The following is a 19485-nucleotide window of genomic DNA, read 5'->3' as shown; positions in this document are numbered from 1 at the left end:
CTGGAACCTGAAAAGGTACTGAAAGCAAAAGGCAGGGGAGAGAAGCAAACATACCTGTTACATGCTCACCTTTGAATTGAGTTGATTGTAAGGACAGCTCTTTTTTCTGTTCATTTATATCAACCGCAAGGAAATATTTAAAATACACTGTGATCAGAGATCTATTTTTATTTTTATTTTAAATCTGGTTTAACCAAGGTGGCAACTTATGAGACTTGTAGTCATACCATAAGTCAATTTGACTTGAAAGAACTTGACAACCCACCACTATCCATCTTAATTTGTCTTTCACAAATGTAAGTGGTGGGAGCAATAATTAGGGGATTCCCTTTCACCATGCTAACGATGAATAAGTGATAGCATCTTTTGGTCTTATCTTATTTCCTTGAATTCTGATTCCTCCCCCCGGCAATTTGGAGCCTTGAAACTTCAGGCATTTATGTTTCATTATTTATGAAACAATCTTTATGGGAAGAAAATGTATGCTCTCCATCTAGCAATTTTATCACTCCAGGAGTATGCCGTGAAAATAAGATAGTTTTTTTTTTTTTAAAAAAAAAGCACTACCATCTAAAATGTTTTGCAGAAGATGGAGTTTGTTTTTAAAGCCTTTTTTGTGATCTGAATATGAAACACACGGAAGGAAGGAAGGAAGGAAGGAAGGAAGGAAGGAAGGAAGGAAGGAAGGAAGGCAGTTTATGCAAACCACAAACAGCTGAAATTCTCATCAGGTACCTGTCATGGGATTGTTTCAATGGAAACAATCCCAAGACCATTTTTGGCTTTTCTAAGGCCCACATGGTGTGAAGGTGCTTCACAGGGCAAATGATTATTTCCTAGCTGCTCGCTATGGAAAATACAGTGGTACCTCAGGTTAAGTACTTAATTCGTTCCGGAGGTCTGTATTTAACCTGGAACTGTTCTTAACCTGAAGCACCACTTTAGCTAATGGGGCCTCCTGCTGCCGCCGCGCCACCAGAGCACGATGTCTGTTCTCATCCTGAAGCAAAGTTCTTAACCTGAGGTACTATTTCTGGGTTAGCGGAGTCTGTAACCTGAAGCGTATGTAACCCGAGGTACCACTGTAATTTCTTTCACCATACCACTGTGTCATATTAGTTTTCTTGTCAGTTTGTACTACCCAACTGTATCTATGTGGCAGACATAACTTATGATAAGATAGCATTCTACAATCAAAATTATGGAAATGAAAGCATTAGAAGACATACAGAAAATTAGGTGGCACAGAAGACCAGCCATCTTGCAAAGATCTCAAAAAAAAAAAAAAATCTCATGAAATGTATCTAATTGAGTGAAGTGATCCATTTTAGCCTGACACCACAGCTTTCTTTCAGTCCCTGAGGCTGTCTTTCCTGATTCCCATAGTCAGATTTTTTTTTTCCTAAGCGGTGCTGGAGAATTTGCCTAAAGCAACCTTGCTTTCTTCAAAATTTCTTTCTGGTGAAAGCTTTAACTCACACACATTCTTTTGCAGACCTGGCGGGCATGTCTTACTTTGCAAATCCAGCACACCTAAATACTCAATTTGTCATTGTCAGGGCACTACTAGGATGCTCTTCTCTACAAATGATAAGCCTTCTAGATCCCATGCAGGTTTTGTTTTTTTAAGAATATTGGAAGCCAGGATGTTTCCAAGGTGGGTTTCGGGGAAAAACTGGTGCCTAACATGCTTCAGTGTTTATGGCTATTTCAGCAGCAATTAATATTAGAATGACAGAACTGTAGAGTTGGAAGGGACCCTGAGGATCATCTAGTCCAACCCCCTGCAGTGCAAAAATATGCAGCTGTCCCATACAGGGATCGAACCTGCAACCTTGACATTATCAGCACCATGCTCTAACCAACTGACCTATCCATTAATAAAGTTATTAAAACTTATTATCTAGTAAATCGTGAAATACATTTGATTTGGACCAGATATTGTTGGACTACAAGTCCCATTATCCTTGGCTATGGGCCACTGGGGCTGATGGGAGTTGGAGTCCTTCTTGTTTGTGTTATCCAGGGCAGAAAGATGGCAGGCTTTTTTTGGAAGGGTGTGTGTGTACTTTTTGCTACAGCATCTCTATTTGACACACCAGCTCCATTCAGATGGTTGGAAAGCCAACTGAATCAACTTCAAATGATACGCATAATCCTGTGCCAGTTTTAACTTGGCTCTTTTGAAACCACAGGATCTACTGAGACTTCTTTATATGAACAGGCTGGTGGAGGCAGCAGCCTGGGTTAGGCACCAGCAAGCACACTGATCAGCTTAGTCTAATATGTGGAAGTTAAATGTCACTTCTCCCACACCACATTTCTCAAAAGCATCCTCTCAGTCTTGATTCAGACTCAGTTTATATCTAACTTTTATCCTGGTGACCGAAGTGTTCTGAATGTCATTATCTGGACAAATGCCTGTTGCTTCTCTGAAATCTACTCTGCTCTTGTTCCTTGGTTTCTTGTTGTTGAGTTCAGTAGGTTAATTACGGGTTTGAACTCTGGGGTGTAGTGGAGAATCAGCAAGATGGTGAAGCAGAGACTCAAAAGGAATTCAGTGATAGTACCTGCATTCAGACCTGCAGTATTTGCCATTTCATAGAATCATGGGTTATTGTTTAATGGTGATCTAGGCAGGACTAGAATTAGATTTGATTTAGTTATCATTTCACCCACCAAGGAGTTAAGGGTTGTGTATATGGTCTTATCCAGGGGTCAGCAAACTTTTTCAGCAGGGGGCTGGTCCACTGTCCCTCAAACCTTGTGGGGGGCTGAACTATATTTGGGGGGGGGGGGTGAACAAATTCCTATGCCCCACAAATAACCCAGAGATGCATTTTAAATAAAAGGACACATTCTGCTCATGCAAAAACACGCTGATACCCGGACCGTCCGTGGGCCGGACTGAGAAGGCGATTGGGCCGGATCTGGCCCCTGGGCCTTAGTTTGCCTACCCATGGTCATATCCTTGCAATAACCCAGTGAAACAGGTTAGGTGGAGAGTTAACAGCTCACCTAAGATCACCCAATGAGCTACATGGATTTAAACCTTGATCTCCCTCTCCAACACTCTAAGTACCACCACACTGGCTTTTAAGAACACACTGGACTACCTCTTTCATATGTGTCCGCACATGAGCTAATCAAGCCACTTTAACCTTGACTGACAAAAGGTTATTGGTTTTGCTTGCATTATATAGTTACATTATTAAAAGTGCAATGAACAGCAAGCCCCACCGAAAGTGAAAACCAAGGAAGAATTAGATGGGGGAGGAAGGGAAGAAAGATGATATAAGATGCAACTGCTGAAAAAAATAGAACAAAAATTTACAAGACTAAGTTTTAAACTCTTGCAGTTTTCTAGAACTAAGACGATTTGACTTATCTTTTGTTTTTCTTTTGTATTAGTATTATTATTAAATATAAATTTAATAAATAATAATGCTAATCTTTCTACTTCATCCGCTGTATATTTTTATTCACTCTTGGATACAAAAACCATGCTGTCCAGAAGGAAGAGCAGTGCCCAAAGAGAAAACATTTTAAGACACTTATTTGCTTTGCCTCAGGAAATTTGTCCTTAATCTTCAAAATGACCTCTTTCAGACACTTCGGAGCACTTTAAACACCACAAAAGACCAAGAACAAGTCAGCATTCTCAGGGCATTTAGTGCCTACTGACAATTTATTGACTTCATGACTTCAGAATGGAAATCCATCTCTTGCTACAAGCACCACTGGCAACTGAAATACTTTCAGCCAAACTGCATGTCACAGGAGCAGGTCTCTATCTTGAAATGTGACTCTGCGGTATCAATGCATTGCAAGGGGTTGGACTAGATAGCCCTTGGGGGTCCCTTCCAACCCTACAAGGCTATGAATCTATGAATGCATGAAGTGGAATGGGTGTGGGGAGAGCCACTTTTGCCCTTGCAGCCCTACTGCCTCATCTTCTGGTCAGGCTGCCTTCCAGTATCCATTCCAGCTAACGGGAAAGCTGACCCCAGGGAATGGGCTATAGAATGACAGAAGCTCAGCTCCTAAATCAGCACTGTAAGTAGGTAAAAGTTAGCCGAAACCTGTTGGATGGCCAACATGTCAAGCACTCCTCACTGTTTCTGCCTCAAATATATGTACATTTCATGAAGCACATGGCTTCCTTAGAATATCAATTGGTTCTTTAAAAATAAAAATATCCCTTGTGACATGTTCTAGGCTAGGGGGTTACTAGGTAGGGTAACTGTGTAGTGATTTTGAAATGTCCTTATTTATGAGTCCCACCCTTTATGCCCCTTGCCAAGGCACACATCACTTCCCCGCTTGCTGTCAGCATAAATAATGCAACTCTACCCCAACAAATTAACATTGTTAACCACAAAAAGGAGCAGTGCCCGCAAGCCCAGCTCCTGCTTTAGCAGGTGATCTTTGAAATATGTGCAGCTACATACACATTCAGGCAACTGGGCGCACGGGGAGGGGGGGGCCGCACTCTGTGACTCTTTCCCCACTTCTGTTTACCAATTGTGTTGACAAAATAATGTCATGATGGATTGTGGGGGGAGCAAGAATCAACGGTGTGACCTGATGCAGATCGTGCTCACCTGTGCCCATCATAGGATGCTTTCTCGATATTGCAGCTGGGGAAAAATATTCCTGGAGGACGAACTGGGGGGGGGGGTAGCAAGTTGACTCAGCACCTCCCACTGCACACCCACTTTGTACTTCAAAATTGCACACTTCCAGCTAACCTATCACTTCAATACATGTGATGTTACTATCTTCCATTGCCAAACATATTGGTCAGCATACATCCATGCATGCACGCATGCGCACACACACACACACACACACACACTCCATGGGGCACCGAAGAAGTGAAGAAAGTTTATAAACAGTGGGTCCCAAAAGCCATGAAATGCAAGGGGTAGCATTAGGTCTGTCACAATTCTCTGCAATGTGCATGCTGGACAAGAGCAAAAGTAGGGACAGCAGAACCTATTCCATAAACAAACCCCATGTTCTCTACTTATCACTTGGGAGCTGGTGCTCAGAGACTGACAGGGTGGGAGGCGAGGAGACCATCAGTAGGTGGCGCCAGAGCCCATCATAGGCAGAGCCAACTAATTCTAGTTTTCTCCCTATCTTCCTCTCTGCTGGGTTCTACAAGGCCAACGCTGAGACTAAGCAAGAGGAAGCTGGCAGGCAGCGCCGCCCGCTGGAGTGGCTGTAGGTAAGGAGGCAGGCAGGTGGGGGCTGGCTGAAGTAGGTGGGGCTCGTGGACCAGCCTCCGCTGCTCCTTCTTGTTCAGTGAGGGTCCTTATGTAGGAAGGTGACCTTCACTGCTACTCTGATGCTCCCACTGTGTGACACAAAAAAGCAAACTCTGAATTGTCTGACTACTAGGAACACATAAGGGAAGTTGCTGCCACCAGTTACACTAAATCCTCACAAGAAACTCAGCAGCGCGTAATACAAGATAAGGAATACACAATAACTAGGATGGGCACAAAAACCATGTCAGTACTACTTGGCCACTCAAGCATCCGATAGGTTCGGCCAACAAGCAGTTTGGAGATAAATTACAAAATTGCTTGGAGTATCCGTAAATCTTCTGTGCTCATATACACATTGCATTCATAAATCCCTGGCAGTCCAACCCCTTACAAATAGGCTGAATTGTCAGGGCACACATGTATACCAAATCCTTACATAATTCAAAGCTGCTCATCAACCACAACGGATTCAATATAATCTCCCCAGTTTCCCACTTTCTTTCTTTTTTTACAATATAGCTTCATTTATCCAACAGTTCATATCTAAAGCTGATATAAGTGGCAATGAATAGAGGAACCGCTTAGGGCAAAATCTTTCCCTACCTGCACAAAGCCCCCTCCCCGCCCTCATTGAACGATATTTCAAGGGGCTAGGGCAGGGTGGAAAGGTGTCCATGGTGCTGAGATAACCTGGCATCACTGTCTTCCCCCACTATGCTGCAAGGGGGGGGGGCTGTGTTGCCTAGTGTAGGAAGACAGAATGTTGCCTGCTCACCTTGATAGTGCAAGTGTGCACCTACCTATTATTTCATTTGCCTTCAGTGATGATGACATTAAAGAGTCAAATCAGGCTACATCACACGGTTTCATCTGACTGACAGGGTGCAGTGTGTGATAAGGAAATTGTGCAGGGGGATCAGAGGAGAGGGAGAATGCCACACATTAAAAAGTTCAAAAACGTATGTTTGGATCTCCCCCCCCCTTCCCCCCAGGGAGTCTTTTGTGCTGCCGCCACCCCAAGCCTCCTTTCTGCCCCAGTTTTTTCCACAGGCAGAAAATCTGGCACATCCCTCATGATGATATCATCACCCGCCTTTAAGGACAATGTTGCATGGCTGATCTGCAATTTAGGTCAAGTTGAGCTCAGTTCAGGAACGAGTTCCCTTCCTAAATAGTAAAGAGGTACCTTAATATTTTATGAAGAGATGCGACAGAAACAAAATAAACCGAAGGAACTGATGTGGCCCATTATTGAGGAATTGAAAAGTTGTGGCCGGGAGCACTGACACTAAGAGATAATATAATGAGTGTTTAGCACAGGGGCAACTTTCATATTTTGTGGGTTGGAGAGAGATTTCAGAGACAAAATCTGCAGCGAGGTTCAAAGGCCTAGATATACAAGAGCAAATTGTTCCCAAACAGCACATTTCAGCTTGTTGTGATTACTTTTCATACCTCATCATAACCAGTGCTATAGCTGCCCTAGGGGAATACTAATCACAAGTGATCTGAGATACGGGGAGAGGAACATTGCTTCCTGACCCTCCCCAAATATTGCCTCTTTAAGAATTTCCATTACAGATTCAATATAAGGAGGCTGCATGCACTAAGGCAACTGAAATACAGAGGAATTAGAATGCCTCATTCTAATATAAAGATCTCTCCTTTAAAAGGCATGAATGGGCAAATAAAACTATAGACACAGACAAAATACATATATACACAAAGCCTATCCGATGAGCTTCTTTCCAATGTGACAGCATTCTTTCCAATCACAACGGTTCTCTAAGTCATCAAAGGTGACCTTGTTTGGCTTCACATCATTTTATATTTGCTTTGAACATTGTTGACAGTAAATGCGCTCTAGAGCTGTTTCACCTGCTAAGTAGACAAGGAAGACAGGTGTCTCCACCAGAATCTTACTGCTGTGATACAAAAGAAAGAAGGGGGGGGGACCCTACTGATCTCATTTGTGTGTCTTATTATTTACTGTAAATCAGAATATCCTCAACACACATGGGAAGGGTGGCTGGAAGAGTGACACTGTGTAAGAATTCCTTGTTTCTATTATATCACTAAGATGATGAAGCAGTAAATTGATCCTTTCTACATTTTTAAGAATTAAGAGCGCAGGAGAAAAATACGCTCATCCTTACGCAGCCCAATGTTATCTCAAGCTCAGTAAAGTCATCTGTTATTGGCTGCTTCCCTCTTAGGGTCTCCAGCAGAGGTCCCAGTCCTGCTGTCCTCACATAGAGCGCTGGAACCATGTGGGATATGGGTTTTCTGCCACCTGGCTATAACCTCTCCTTGCAGTTGGAAACCAAATTATGGAATATCTATGAAGACCTAATATCTAGGGGAAAGCCATAACTCTAAGATAGGGAAACTGCTTTAAATACAGAACGTCCCAAGTTTCTAACCCTACATAGGGCTGGGAAATATTTCTATCAGACACCCTGGAGAGCTGCTGCCAAACAGTATAAAACAATACTGAGGAAGATGGACCAATAGCCTGCCTCAGTGTAAGGCAACTTCCTATGTTCCTGAGCACTTGTGTGTTTTGTGGTTCTACCTAGAATCCTGAAAATTTCAGCATTCATGTGTTCCTTGAGATTTCAACTGCTACTCATTTTCTCTTCTCCTCCCACCTGCTTTATGGAAATCAGTAGGACAGGAGGCTGTCCCATTCCAAAGCTAGCCCAATACAATTTGCTGCTGGATAAGATAGTTCTTCCATTTGCAGAAGCTGTCCAGGCTAGCAACCAAATATTTCATTGACATTGGCACTTAGCAGATAAGGGGCAGTTCTATAGCCTAACATGGGAATGGAGAACCTGTGAACCACCACATCAGTGGAGGCTGGTGCCCCACCAACCTCAGTCTGCCCTTCGCCAGCCTCCACCCGCCTGCCTTCTTACTTAGAACCTGGCTGTCTGTTGTCTTTGTAGAACTCACCAGGGAGAAGAAGAAGAGGAGTTTGTATTTGATATCCCGCTTTATCACTACCCGAAGGAGTCTCAAAGCGGCTAACATTCTCCTTTCCCTTCCTCCCCCACAACAAACACTCTGTAAGGTGAGTGGGGCTGAGAGACTTCAGAGAAGTGTGACTAGCCCAAGGTCACCCAGCAGCTGCATGTGGAGGAGCGGAGACGCGAACCCGGTTCCCCAGATTATGAGTCTACCGCTTAATCACTACACCACACTGGCTAGGAGGAGGAAGCTGGGGACAAAACCAGAATTAGTTGTCTCTGCCTGTGATTGACTGGGGCTCCTCCTACTGTTGGGCAACCCACAAGTCCCAGTGGGCACCAGCTGCCACTGCTGAAGTTGCTGCATGGCAACTCCCTTCATCCTGATCACTGGCCATGCTGGCTGGGCCCAGGAGTCCAACAACATCCAGAAGGCCACAAGTTCCCCATCCCTGTTCTCACACCTCCCTCTGCCTACTGGTAGAGCTGGCCCTGCATGCTTCCTGCTCCGTTCCCCTGTGATCAGCCTATGCTCTCGCATCCCTTTGTCACCTTTGCCCCCCACTTATCTTCCCTCCCTTCTTAGGAAGATGTGTCCTCACTTGGCCTTGTTCTAGCTCCAATTAATGGGTAAGTAAATAACTGAGTAGTTATTAGAAGACAAGGAGAACCAGAATAAGCACCCATCATTGACACTGAACTATATCCTTAAATTTCTTAAAACAAGAGGTGGCCACTATATCCCTGCAGCACTCAAACTATTTGAAGCCAAACCAACAGCACAACTTCTCTATGGTGCCCAGCTGGGCCCCTTCTCTAATTTTGCACTTCTAGAAGCTGTACAAATTTCTAAGATCAGCCCTTCAAGTCCCAAAATGTGTCTCTAATGCCACCCTGAGACTAGAAACAGGTTTCATAAAAGTGGAGCCTAGAGTGTGGGTGACCATACTCAACTACTGGCTCGGAATATCTTTATTTCCCCTTGGCCTTGCCCCACTAACTATGAACGATGATTTTCAGTCCACATGGAAACAGGCTGTAGTAACTAAAATCTCAACCCTGGGCTTCTCTCCAGGTTTTCTACTCGGCATGAGATACAATCAGGCCAAAGTTCTAATTAAACAACATGTTGCAGACAATGAGTGCCAACTGGATCTAGCCAGGACCCCAACTTTTATTGCCAATGAATCCTCCAGTACTCTGTGCTCCCTATGGCATATCTAGCTAAACTAGAAGTCCCTAAGCACTGGAGGGCCTTGACCTTGGCTTGATGTCATGCCCTCCCCTCAGCTGTCCTTGAAGGCCGATACAGGAAGATTGCTTATCTGGAGAGGCAGTGCTGTGTGGACAAATGTGACTCTGTACAAATAGAAACAACAGGGCATGAGCTTCTCCAGTGTCTTTATTATACAGACATTCGTACTAGTCTCATCTTACCATCACTGCATAAGTACCCAGGGTCCACAGGACAATTCTATACCTCCCTGCTGCTTTCAGATGCCGATCCTGCTATAACATACGACGTTGCCAGATTCTGCACAGCAGCGCTCAAGATTCAACAGATAATGATGACCTGTGCCACAAAGTAGATATAATGGGCACTCGTATTGGAGTGCTCTGTAGACTGATATCTGTGGTCTTATATATACTAGCCTTTTGTGCTCTTTCACTCTTGTCTGAGGTTCCTAACCCTTCTTTTAGACTTTCTTAGCTTCTTTTGGATTCTTATAGATAGATAGATGATAGATAGATGATAGATAGATAGATAGATAGATAGATGATAGATAGATAGATAGATGATAGATAGATGATAGATAGATGATAGATAGATATTCTGTTTTAACTCCTTTTAGTGTGTGCTTTTATATTTTAAATGATTTTAAAAGATTGTATCCTTCCCTCCTTATGCTGGTCTATGACTGTAATAAAGTGTTGTTGTTCTATATTTGAGGGGCGTGGCATTTGAGGACTCCTAAGTACACTTACTCTTTGAACTCAACAAGACTCGGGTATGAATGGGATTGTGCTCGAAAGCAGCTGCTCTCTTGGCAGACATCCCCTCTGGTCTGGCACTTCCCTTGAAGCCAGAAGGTGAAGCAAGGGTTTAGCAGTTGATCCCTCTGCCAATCCTCTTATCACAACAGGATGATAGATACAAGTTTAATTAGTCACTGTAATTCCCTTCCTTGGGCCCAGGAAAGCCTACGAAAGAAGAGGTCAAGCCTTGCTGCACGTGCCCTCACTATGTCAAAAGAAGAGAAAGGGGGATGGTTCTCTGAACATATTCGAACATAAACCCCAAAGAAAGTGGGTAGCAGAACCCTTCCTGTGACTGGAACCTGTCTGGGAACAATTGCTACTCACCTCAGGTAAGGTATAAGACATGATATAAGAGTTGCTGCAATTATTTACCCAGACTTTTTTGGATACCCTCCCAGATCCAAACACAATAGCGGCTTTTCAATATATTTGTTATGGCAATACTGAGCAGGTAGCAGGCAGATCTATGTAGGTTTTTCCAAACAAGTTTTGAAACAGGTGTCTGCTTTTTCCCAGTGACATAATGTTCTTGGATTTTCAAAAAGCTTTCGACAAAGTACCTCACCAAAGAGTCCTGAATCTTGGAGCAGTCCGGGAACAAGATGAGAGGTCCTCTGGGTGGATCAAGTACTGCTTAAGCAACAGGAAGTACACAGTAGGAATAAATGGACAGTTCTCCCAATGGAGGGACATAGAAAGTGGAACAATGTTAGCATTTGGTTTTTTGTTTAACTTATTCATAAATGAACTACTGTAGAGTTAAGGGAGAAAAGTGAGGTAGCCGAATTTGCTGATCATACAAAACTGTTCATGGGTGGTTAAAACAAAAAAAGGAATTGCAAAGAGTTCCAAAAGGACCTTTCCAGACTGACAGCATAGGCTGTAAGATGGCAAATGCAATTCAACGTAAACAAGTGATACATGTTGCAAAAAAATTACTAATTTCACATATATGCTCATGGGGTATTTCACACAGCACATTGTTAGATTCTCCCCCAAGAAATAGTGATGACCACCAAGTTGGACAGCTTGAAAAGAGGATTAGACAAATTCCTATCTGGAAATATTCTACACATTGCTGTCTAATTCTCTGAATGTATAGACCCAGAGCTGAACTAGAGGAGATACCATTCAGTCAGTGACCTATCATATGAATGCCTCCAAAAAAAGGTAAACAGCAGATATGAAGGGCCAATCCAGATTGGGGTCCTGATCCAGAACAGGGGCCCTCTGCCTTCTACTTGCATTGGAAGAAAAACTTTCATTGGTGCAAATGGGAGCTTTTTTTCTTCAGTGAAAGTGAAGGGCCCCCAATTGGGCTTAGGACCGTCCAATTGGGTGCTAATGAAATAAAGCCCTTTATCCCCATCCAGGGTGCTAATCCATTTCAGGCCCTCTACACCTGCTGTTTGCTTTTTAAAAAATCATTCATACAATTGCTAAGGTTGTGCATGGTGTCTCATCTAGCTTGGCTCTAAGGTAAATAGAAGCCCCACTTATTTACAGATGTTTTGAAATTACTCGCCAAAGAATTGCTTGATTGTAAAACAACAGGTAAGTCATGCATACTGAAGACAATCTCTCAACAGTGACAAGGTAATGGATGTTCATGTGCAGTCTCCCCTCCAAATGAGCTGAAACATATTCTATTCTCTTTTGGCTACTATTATAGAATGCCTGGAAATAGTTTTCATAACAAAAACACAATACATTAATTTTTTATAATGTTCATGAACCACAGCATTCTGGGCACCCGACTAACTGAAGCATAAGAATAATAAAACACAAAAACAGATAAAATGTTATGAGCTAGTGGCAAATCAATATTTCAAAAGCAAGTCACTGTGCCTTGCCGAAAACATTCTCACATTAAATTAAAAAAAAAAACATTTTTATTGCCTGACCTTAAGGATTGCTTACGATAGTATGTTGTGCTCATGTAGATGTTGCTTAAGAAAAGCATATATGGCATCTATTTTAATATAAAAATGAATGCTTCCTGGGTTTTATTTGCAGGAGATTGGAGGGGCATGTTTTGAACATATATCTCAGTAGTGAAATAGATACATGTATACTCCTTCTTAGGCGATACTGACAGCATCTTACGAGTGATGAAATGTAACATTGCCTTAAGTGTTTGGGATGCTACAGTCCAATAGTGTTGGCAATGCAAACAAATAATAACAAATGCAAACTATTGAAGACACAAAACCGACTGTATTACAGTGACTCATGCTCTACTCTGCTGTGGCATGAATGAGCAATTCAAGGCTATTTTCGCGCGCGCGCGCGCGCGTGTGTATACATATAATCATTTTAAATTTTTCATCTAGATGATTTGCATTTCACCAATTGATCTTCCTCATCAGGATCCAAAACTTTCCTTCTGTTGAACTTTACTGCTGTTTTCTTGTCAGTTTGCTGACTCACTTTTTCAAGTATTTCTATCAACCCTTGTTCAGTTACCTTCCCACCTAACTGCCCATCTGTATAAGGTAATTCTCCACTGCTTTTGCCTTTTCTGGTTTCACAAGCACTAAATTACTTAATCTGGCATGAGCTGCCTGATCCAAAAGTTGAGCCAGAATGTTATTCCCCATTATTCTGATTCCTTCTGTTTGGCTTCTTGCTCTGAGATGTCACTAGAAGCATCCTGTGGGCCAGGAGACTGGGCGCAGTGTCGAAGGCGACACCCACCCGCGTACGAGGGAAGGGTCCAGGCCCAGTGCTCTTCCCTCTGGTGGGGAGAATGTTGTGAAAGGTAGGATAGAATAAAGCAGAAAATTCATTATCTTGCTAATGTAAATGTTACATTGACATAGCAGACAAACAGTGTAATCCATGTCTGCTCAGACACAAGTCTGATTGAGTTCAATGGGTCTTACTCCCAGGTAACAATGTTTAGGGTTGCATTAAAGACAACAATATTTTTTTTAAGACAAAGAGATTCAGGGGTGCTGATTTTGCTTTGAGATTAGCTGTACTGTCTGAGCTGTGGCTTGATGTTGCTGTGGAAAACATTCTTAAGTGGTTGGCTGGGTATGTTTTTAACTGGCTTTTATATGTGCCGGGAGGTTTTAGGTTTTGCACTGTTGCTATTTGGTAGCCTTTTTTGTGTGGTGAGCTAGGTGGGCACTGCCTGGAAAAGCAGCCTAGAAATAAATAAAATGGATAATGGAGCCAGCATGCAGACAGCTCAGTTTTTGCAAACCAAAGGGCCTGGCCAAAGTGAGTATCCTTATATTAATTTTATTAAAATGTTGATCTCCTACCCTTCTGGTGAAAAGCACCACGTAAGTGCTTATGGTGACATAGAGCTTGTGGTTTCTTGACTGGTGGCACTAATGTTGTGGAATGCACTCCCCCTTGAAATATGAGAGATGCTATCAGTATTGCCATTCCACCATATTTTGAAGATGCACCTGTTTGCACAGACATTCCTTTTGCTCTCTTGACTTGAGTTGCTTGTTTGAGTGGCTGTGTTGCTTTAATGGAACCGTTTGATTTCTTAATTCTAGATGTTTACATTTTTGTTTCAATATGATTGCTTTCTTGTGAATTTTAATTATTCTGCATTTTAAATTTCTGTGTTGTTGTTTTATTAATGATGTGATTGCTTTTTTATTTTGGAAACTGGTTAGTTAGAAGTCTGTTTTGGCAAGAAATGCTAAATAAATAGTAAGACAGCTTACTTCATTCATAACGGCAATTGTATTTTTTTTAAATGGACCCAAAAGGACCCAATTGGCATTTAATATCAACAAATGTCCCCTGAGGACTAGGAGCTACAAAATACTTTTTGGCTATCTGTAGAAGTGGCCCTGGTGCACAGTAGAGCACAGAGGCAAGGACTTTCCTTTTCTGGGAAACTATGAGAATTCTCTGTCACAAAGAATAAGGCTGTTTGGTCCCTTTGCTAGAGTCCTAGGTTTTAGCTCCTTGGCACTTTCTTCCCAGCACTAGACATCAGTTCTGGCATCTCCTCCATGGAAACTTTAAAATGTAATTTGGCAGCCTGAAAGCTGCAACAAATGTATGCTGTTAAGTATCTCTGAGAAAATCCAAGAGACTTTGTAGGTACAGCTTTGGCTATGTTCACATCCCCTTTATTCAATGGATATTATCTTTATGGAGAAGCCTCAGATTCATTTCAGTAATATTCTTGCAACTGCCTTCCGCTTGATGCAGTGACATTTTACCAGACTTTGTGGGTGGTGTCTCTGTCTCATTTGTCTAGTAAGTAGAAATGGGCTAAAGTTAAAGTAATTAAATATACTCTTCTGCAGAGCTGAGATTCATTCATCGGTCTTGGTGATTGTTGCATAACAATTTGGCAGATCACCCCACTCCTGAAGAATTAAAAAAACCCCACCAACTTTTGTTGCTATAAATAATTCCTACAAATCTCCTTTAATTTGTTCAGGTTGTTGCTTACTCTTGTCAAAACTCCACTTGTTTTCCTTCTGTAATTATTTTTAATATGGTGAAGTTGTTCGGGCTTTTCTGAAGTGATACATTTAATTGCCTTTTTCTTCAGTTGTTTGCAGCCTCTGGGCTATGCAACAGTGGTGGGAGGCAGGATGTGCTTCAGTGCTCAAGACCCATTCAAATCTGTGTAAGGGGAAGCTGCACTCTAGCATTGGCCCAATGGCACTGGCAACATATTTATTTACAGGTGTCAAAGGATTGAGGGCACCAGTGAAACAGGGAACAATCTGAGAAATTGTGGTTCTAAGGATAAAACGAAGAGCCTAATAAAAGTTTCTGGTTGGTTTAAAGGTACCTTAGGAAATACTGGTACAATTATTTCAAAGATATTGTTTGTGCCACAGACCAGAACATATGACACCATCCGGTGCAAAGACAAGCCCTGTTTACATTTCCAGTCCGTCTTTCCTGTAATGGATTTTTTAATTACTTTCTGAAGTATTCTCGAAGACAAAAAACAAAACAAGATTGTCATTAGGCTTCACCTTAGGGCATTATAGTAATAAAAGTCTGTCCATGTTAATACATATCACAAGATTTTGTCAATTCTTACTAGTGCCAAAATCTGTCCTTCAGATTTCTCAAAATATTTCCGTATATTGAGAAGGAGGTTTCCATTTTTTCTGCTTTATTCTCGGGACACTTTAGAATTTCCTTGAATTTAGAATGGGGTGTGGGTTTTTTAGTCCACCTTATCACTGTCCATGAGTGGCGTGGATGTTTTTCTTTCTTGTAAACTTTTCTTCAGCACACTGCAGCTTCCCTGGCTGCCTGCACTTCCTGATCTGAAAATTCCCCATGGGAGGAATTACCTCAGCATATACAGTACATCTGGGGAGGCTGAAGAGTGCTGAGATGCCTTGCAGAACGAAAGAAGCGACCCTCAGACGCTTTGGCCATCTCAAAAGTGAGGGGAGTGTGACAAAAACCCTGCACCCACCCATAAGAATTTCACAGAGGTTTTCTATTCCTTTTGATAATTCTTGAATGCAATTTCTTTTCTCATGAATTGATTGAGAATGGTTGAAGGAATTTTTTTTGACAAAACGCTACTTCTTACCACTTCTGAACTACCTGATAAAATAATATAGCAATGATTTATATTGTCCAAACCTTATATAGCAGTATCATTGTTCTGATTCAGTTATTATTGCTTATGATTATTATCTACTCATGCCTTTTATATCAGGCCTATATGTGCACACAGGTCTGTAGGCCCAATTTCCATGGTTACGGTACCTTGAAAAAGAAGTGGAGAAAATATGGGAATCAGGCCCACATAGAATTAAGTTCCATTTATTTACAGTTATATCCCACCCTTTCTCCAAGGAACTCAAGGTTGTGGTCATGGTTATCTCTCTCCCCATTTCATCCTCACAACAACCCTGTGAAGGAGGTTAGGCAGAGAGGCTATGACTGGCCTAAGGTCACCCAGTCAGCTTCATGGCTAAGTGGGGATTTGAACCCTGGTAGCTCAGTCTGACACTCTAACCACTACACCATACCAGCTCTCCAGGTCACTTGGGCTTACTCTTGGATAGGAGAGTATAGTTTTGGAGTCTTAAATCAGGGATGAGGAACCTGCAACCCTCCAGATGTTGCTGGACTCCAGCTCCCAGCAGCTCCAGCCAGCATGACCAACATCTGGACAGCCACAGGTTCCTCATCTCTGCTTTAAACAAATAACCTAAGAGAATATAAGAAATAATTTTGATTAAACTTCTGCTTGCTGAACTTCAAGACCTTAAGAGGTTTTCATATGTTGTGGGCGTGATAAGATTCTGAGTAATTAATTTAAGTGCAGAAGTTTGTTAGCACGCTCACTTAGAAGCCCCATTAATTGCAGCTAAATATGGTATTTATTCTACATAAGAACATTGACGACTGCAGCCAAACTAAGTGCACTAGCCAATTCCAGGACATTTCCCCCCCTGCATGGAAGAATACTCTAGAACAATACCTGTGAAGGCATATTACATTAAACTGTTATCCATCTAGTTTTTGTAGGAAAGACCATGATCAACAGACCCCATCACATTAAGCAATTAGTGCTCAATACATCACAAGTGCGATGCTTAAAGTTCAGGCTTCCAGCCATTCTGCTGCCAGCTCTTTATGATGAGATAACATTAGGTTTGGGAAGGGCAGAAATAAATTGACAACAGAAAGTTAAAACAAAGGCGAGCCAGGAGTCCAGCCCTGCTCTGTATGTCGAAATAATCACCCTGCTATCCATCAAAACATGGCTTGGGGCTAACACAAAACTGAATAATATACATGCATATATCTAAGCTAGCATTTGCCTTCTGCCTATTAATCAGGGACAGGTACCTACCAGGTATTTTAAAAACAATTTAACAATAAAGGTATATATTAATGTAAGGAGCCTACTCCTTACATCAATCCATCTCTTTATCATGGTCAATGGTCAGTGTTCAAAAAGAAAGTCCATTCAAATATATAAAATAGTACCAAACAAAACAAAATAGGAAACCACGGCAATAAAATTACTAATAACTGTACCATATTACTACTACTACTACTTGTACCCAGTCCATCAAACTGGGTTGCCCCAGCCACTCTGGCATAAAACAATGAAATTATAAGTTTACAAAAGTCCCTGGCAAGTTTTACATGCAACAGCCAATCCATCTGATTGTCCCGGGAATTTCTGCAAAAAGGGTTTTTTTTAAATCTGTGTATCTGAAGAAGTGTGCATGCACACGAAAGCTTATACCAAGAACTAACTTAGTTGGTCTTTAAGGTGCTACAGGAAGGATTTTTTTTTATTTAAATCTTATGTACATCGCAATGAAAAGAGCAATGCATAAGAACATGATTTTTTGATTCTTCCTCTCCAGATTCACAGGGACCTTTACATTGACAAGAGGGGATTTTCTTTGAGTTTACTGTATTTGTGTGTTCTGACCAATGAAATAAGCACTTAAGATGGCAACCCTCTACCCATTCACCTGAGAGCAACTCCCCTTGAACTCAGGGTGTTTTACATCTAAGAAGGCAAGTATAAGCTTGTGATATCATCAAAAAAGCATGCTATATAAGCAAAGTAATAGAAACGTGTTTGTGTATGTGCATTTACATACACACTTTCTTGCTGTATCAGATGTTTGGGTAAAAGCAGGGCTTCCTATATTTTGTAGCAAATTCAAAATCTAAATTATTACTTTAAGTCAGGAGTAAAAAATTACCATACCTTACTCCACCAATGGGAATGGATGAACTGTGCACCATGTGTGCTATAGTGAGGCCAGGGTTCAAATCCTCCTTTGGCTATGAACTTTTGCAATTCAGAAATTCGTCCCCCCCCCTTTCTTTTTTTACCAAAAAATAATAATGTTCCCAATCAAAAGCAGCAAAGCTTTTAGTCGAATAAGTAAACCAATAAATAACAGTGAGACAAATTAACCCACTGTCCCCTTTTAAGGAGAAATACAGAACACATGCTCTTTCAGAATTTCTCGACTGTGAGAAAATTTTAGAGGCATGAAATATCACCCCTTAGCAAACTCTTTTGCTCGGCTATTTTACAGCCAGCAGGAGGAAAAGCTGTCAGAACATATCCTGAAAATTGATGAGTCCCGGTAAAAGGATCGACTGGGTCCCTTTGCATTATATGGTATTATACTTGCCGTTCTCATCACTTCTGCTACCTGTTTTCAACTGTAAATATTAGAAACGAAGGACCTAACACAGTTGATCCAGCCTCTAGTTTAGCATTTATATTTCTACACAGTGTAAGGAGGATGAAGAGACTCTGACCAGGATACTTTAACAATCACACAACAGATGCTAGGATGGTGACAGAGGAATTCTAGAAACATCTGGTGGAAAAACACATGTGAAAATCCTTAGGTACTGTACTGTAATTTATTGGTGCTTTTCTGTTGCAGCTTGAACAATATGGCTAGCACTGAAGTAAAAGGTCACGGCCCAGTGATGGAAATAATACTTTGCATGCAAAGAATAGCCTTAATCAGGTGTTCTAAAAGAATAACATCATTCAGGTGTTCTAAAAGAATAATATCAGCACAGCACTGCTGGATCAGGTCTGTGATATATCTAGTCCAGCATTCAGATCTCACAGCAGTCAACCAGATGCCTATGGGAAGCACACAAGCAGGACCTGAGCTCAACAGCTCCCTCCTGCAGTTTCTAGCAACTGTATTCGTAAGCACACTGCCTCCAATAGTGGAGGTTCTACTCATGGCTTAACTGTACACCCATGAGAGGAGTGAACCAGTTGCAAGTAGTTTCAACCCCCCCTGGCACCAGTGATTGCAATGAGTCTTGAAGGAAGAGGAGTCATTTTGCATAGAGGCTTCCATGCAATAGAACACAAGATTATGCAGGGTTCCATATTGTGCGGAAGCTTGTACAATGAAGGCTCACTTCAGAGATTTGCATTGCAAATTCTGGCACTAAGGGGAAAGTGCTACTCAGCACAAACCTGTAAGCTCATACCAATAACCAGTGGCGTAGCGTGGGTTGTCAGCACCCGGGGCAAGGCAAGTAATTTGCGCCCCCTAACCCGTGGATTTGCGCCCCCTAACCCTAACCCCCAGATGTTGCGCCCGGTGCGGCCCGCCCCCCCTGCACCCCCCACGCTACGCCACTGCCAATAACAAACTTAGTTGGTCTCTAAGGTGCTACTGGAACGAATGTTTTTTATCATAGATAGATCTGTTAGA

The 19485-nt window shown here is 42.0% G+C and overlaps 1 protein-coding gene across 1 annotated transcript in view; it reads right to left on the bottom strand.

Moving 5' to 3' along the window:
* The window catches only part of PTPRE (protein tyrosine phosphatase receptor type E), a 162181-nt gene extending 162059 nt beyond the window's left edge, over positions 1-122 (bottom strand). Inside the window, exon 1 of the mRNA XM_081192911.1 lies at positions 70-122. Within this exon, the coding sequence (XP_081049037.1) occupies positions 70-114 (45 nt within the window). The 5' untranslated portion in view covers positions 115-122. The remainder of the gene's footprint in view (positions 1-69) is intronic.
* Positions 123-19485: the final 19363 nt, after the last annotated feature.

This window comes from Podarcis bocagei, assembly GCF_964188305.1.
Source record: "Podarcis bocagei genome assembly, chromosome: 4".
Lineage (NCBI taxonomy): Eukaryota > Metazoa > Chordata > Lepidosauria > Squamata > Lacertidae > Podarcis > Podarcis bocagei.
Note: the sequence above shows the minus strand (reverse complement) of the source record. Positions and strands in the feature narration are given on the sequence as shown.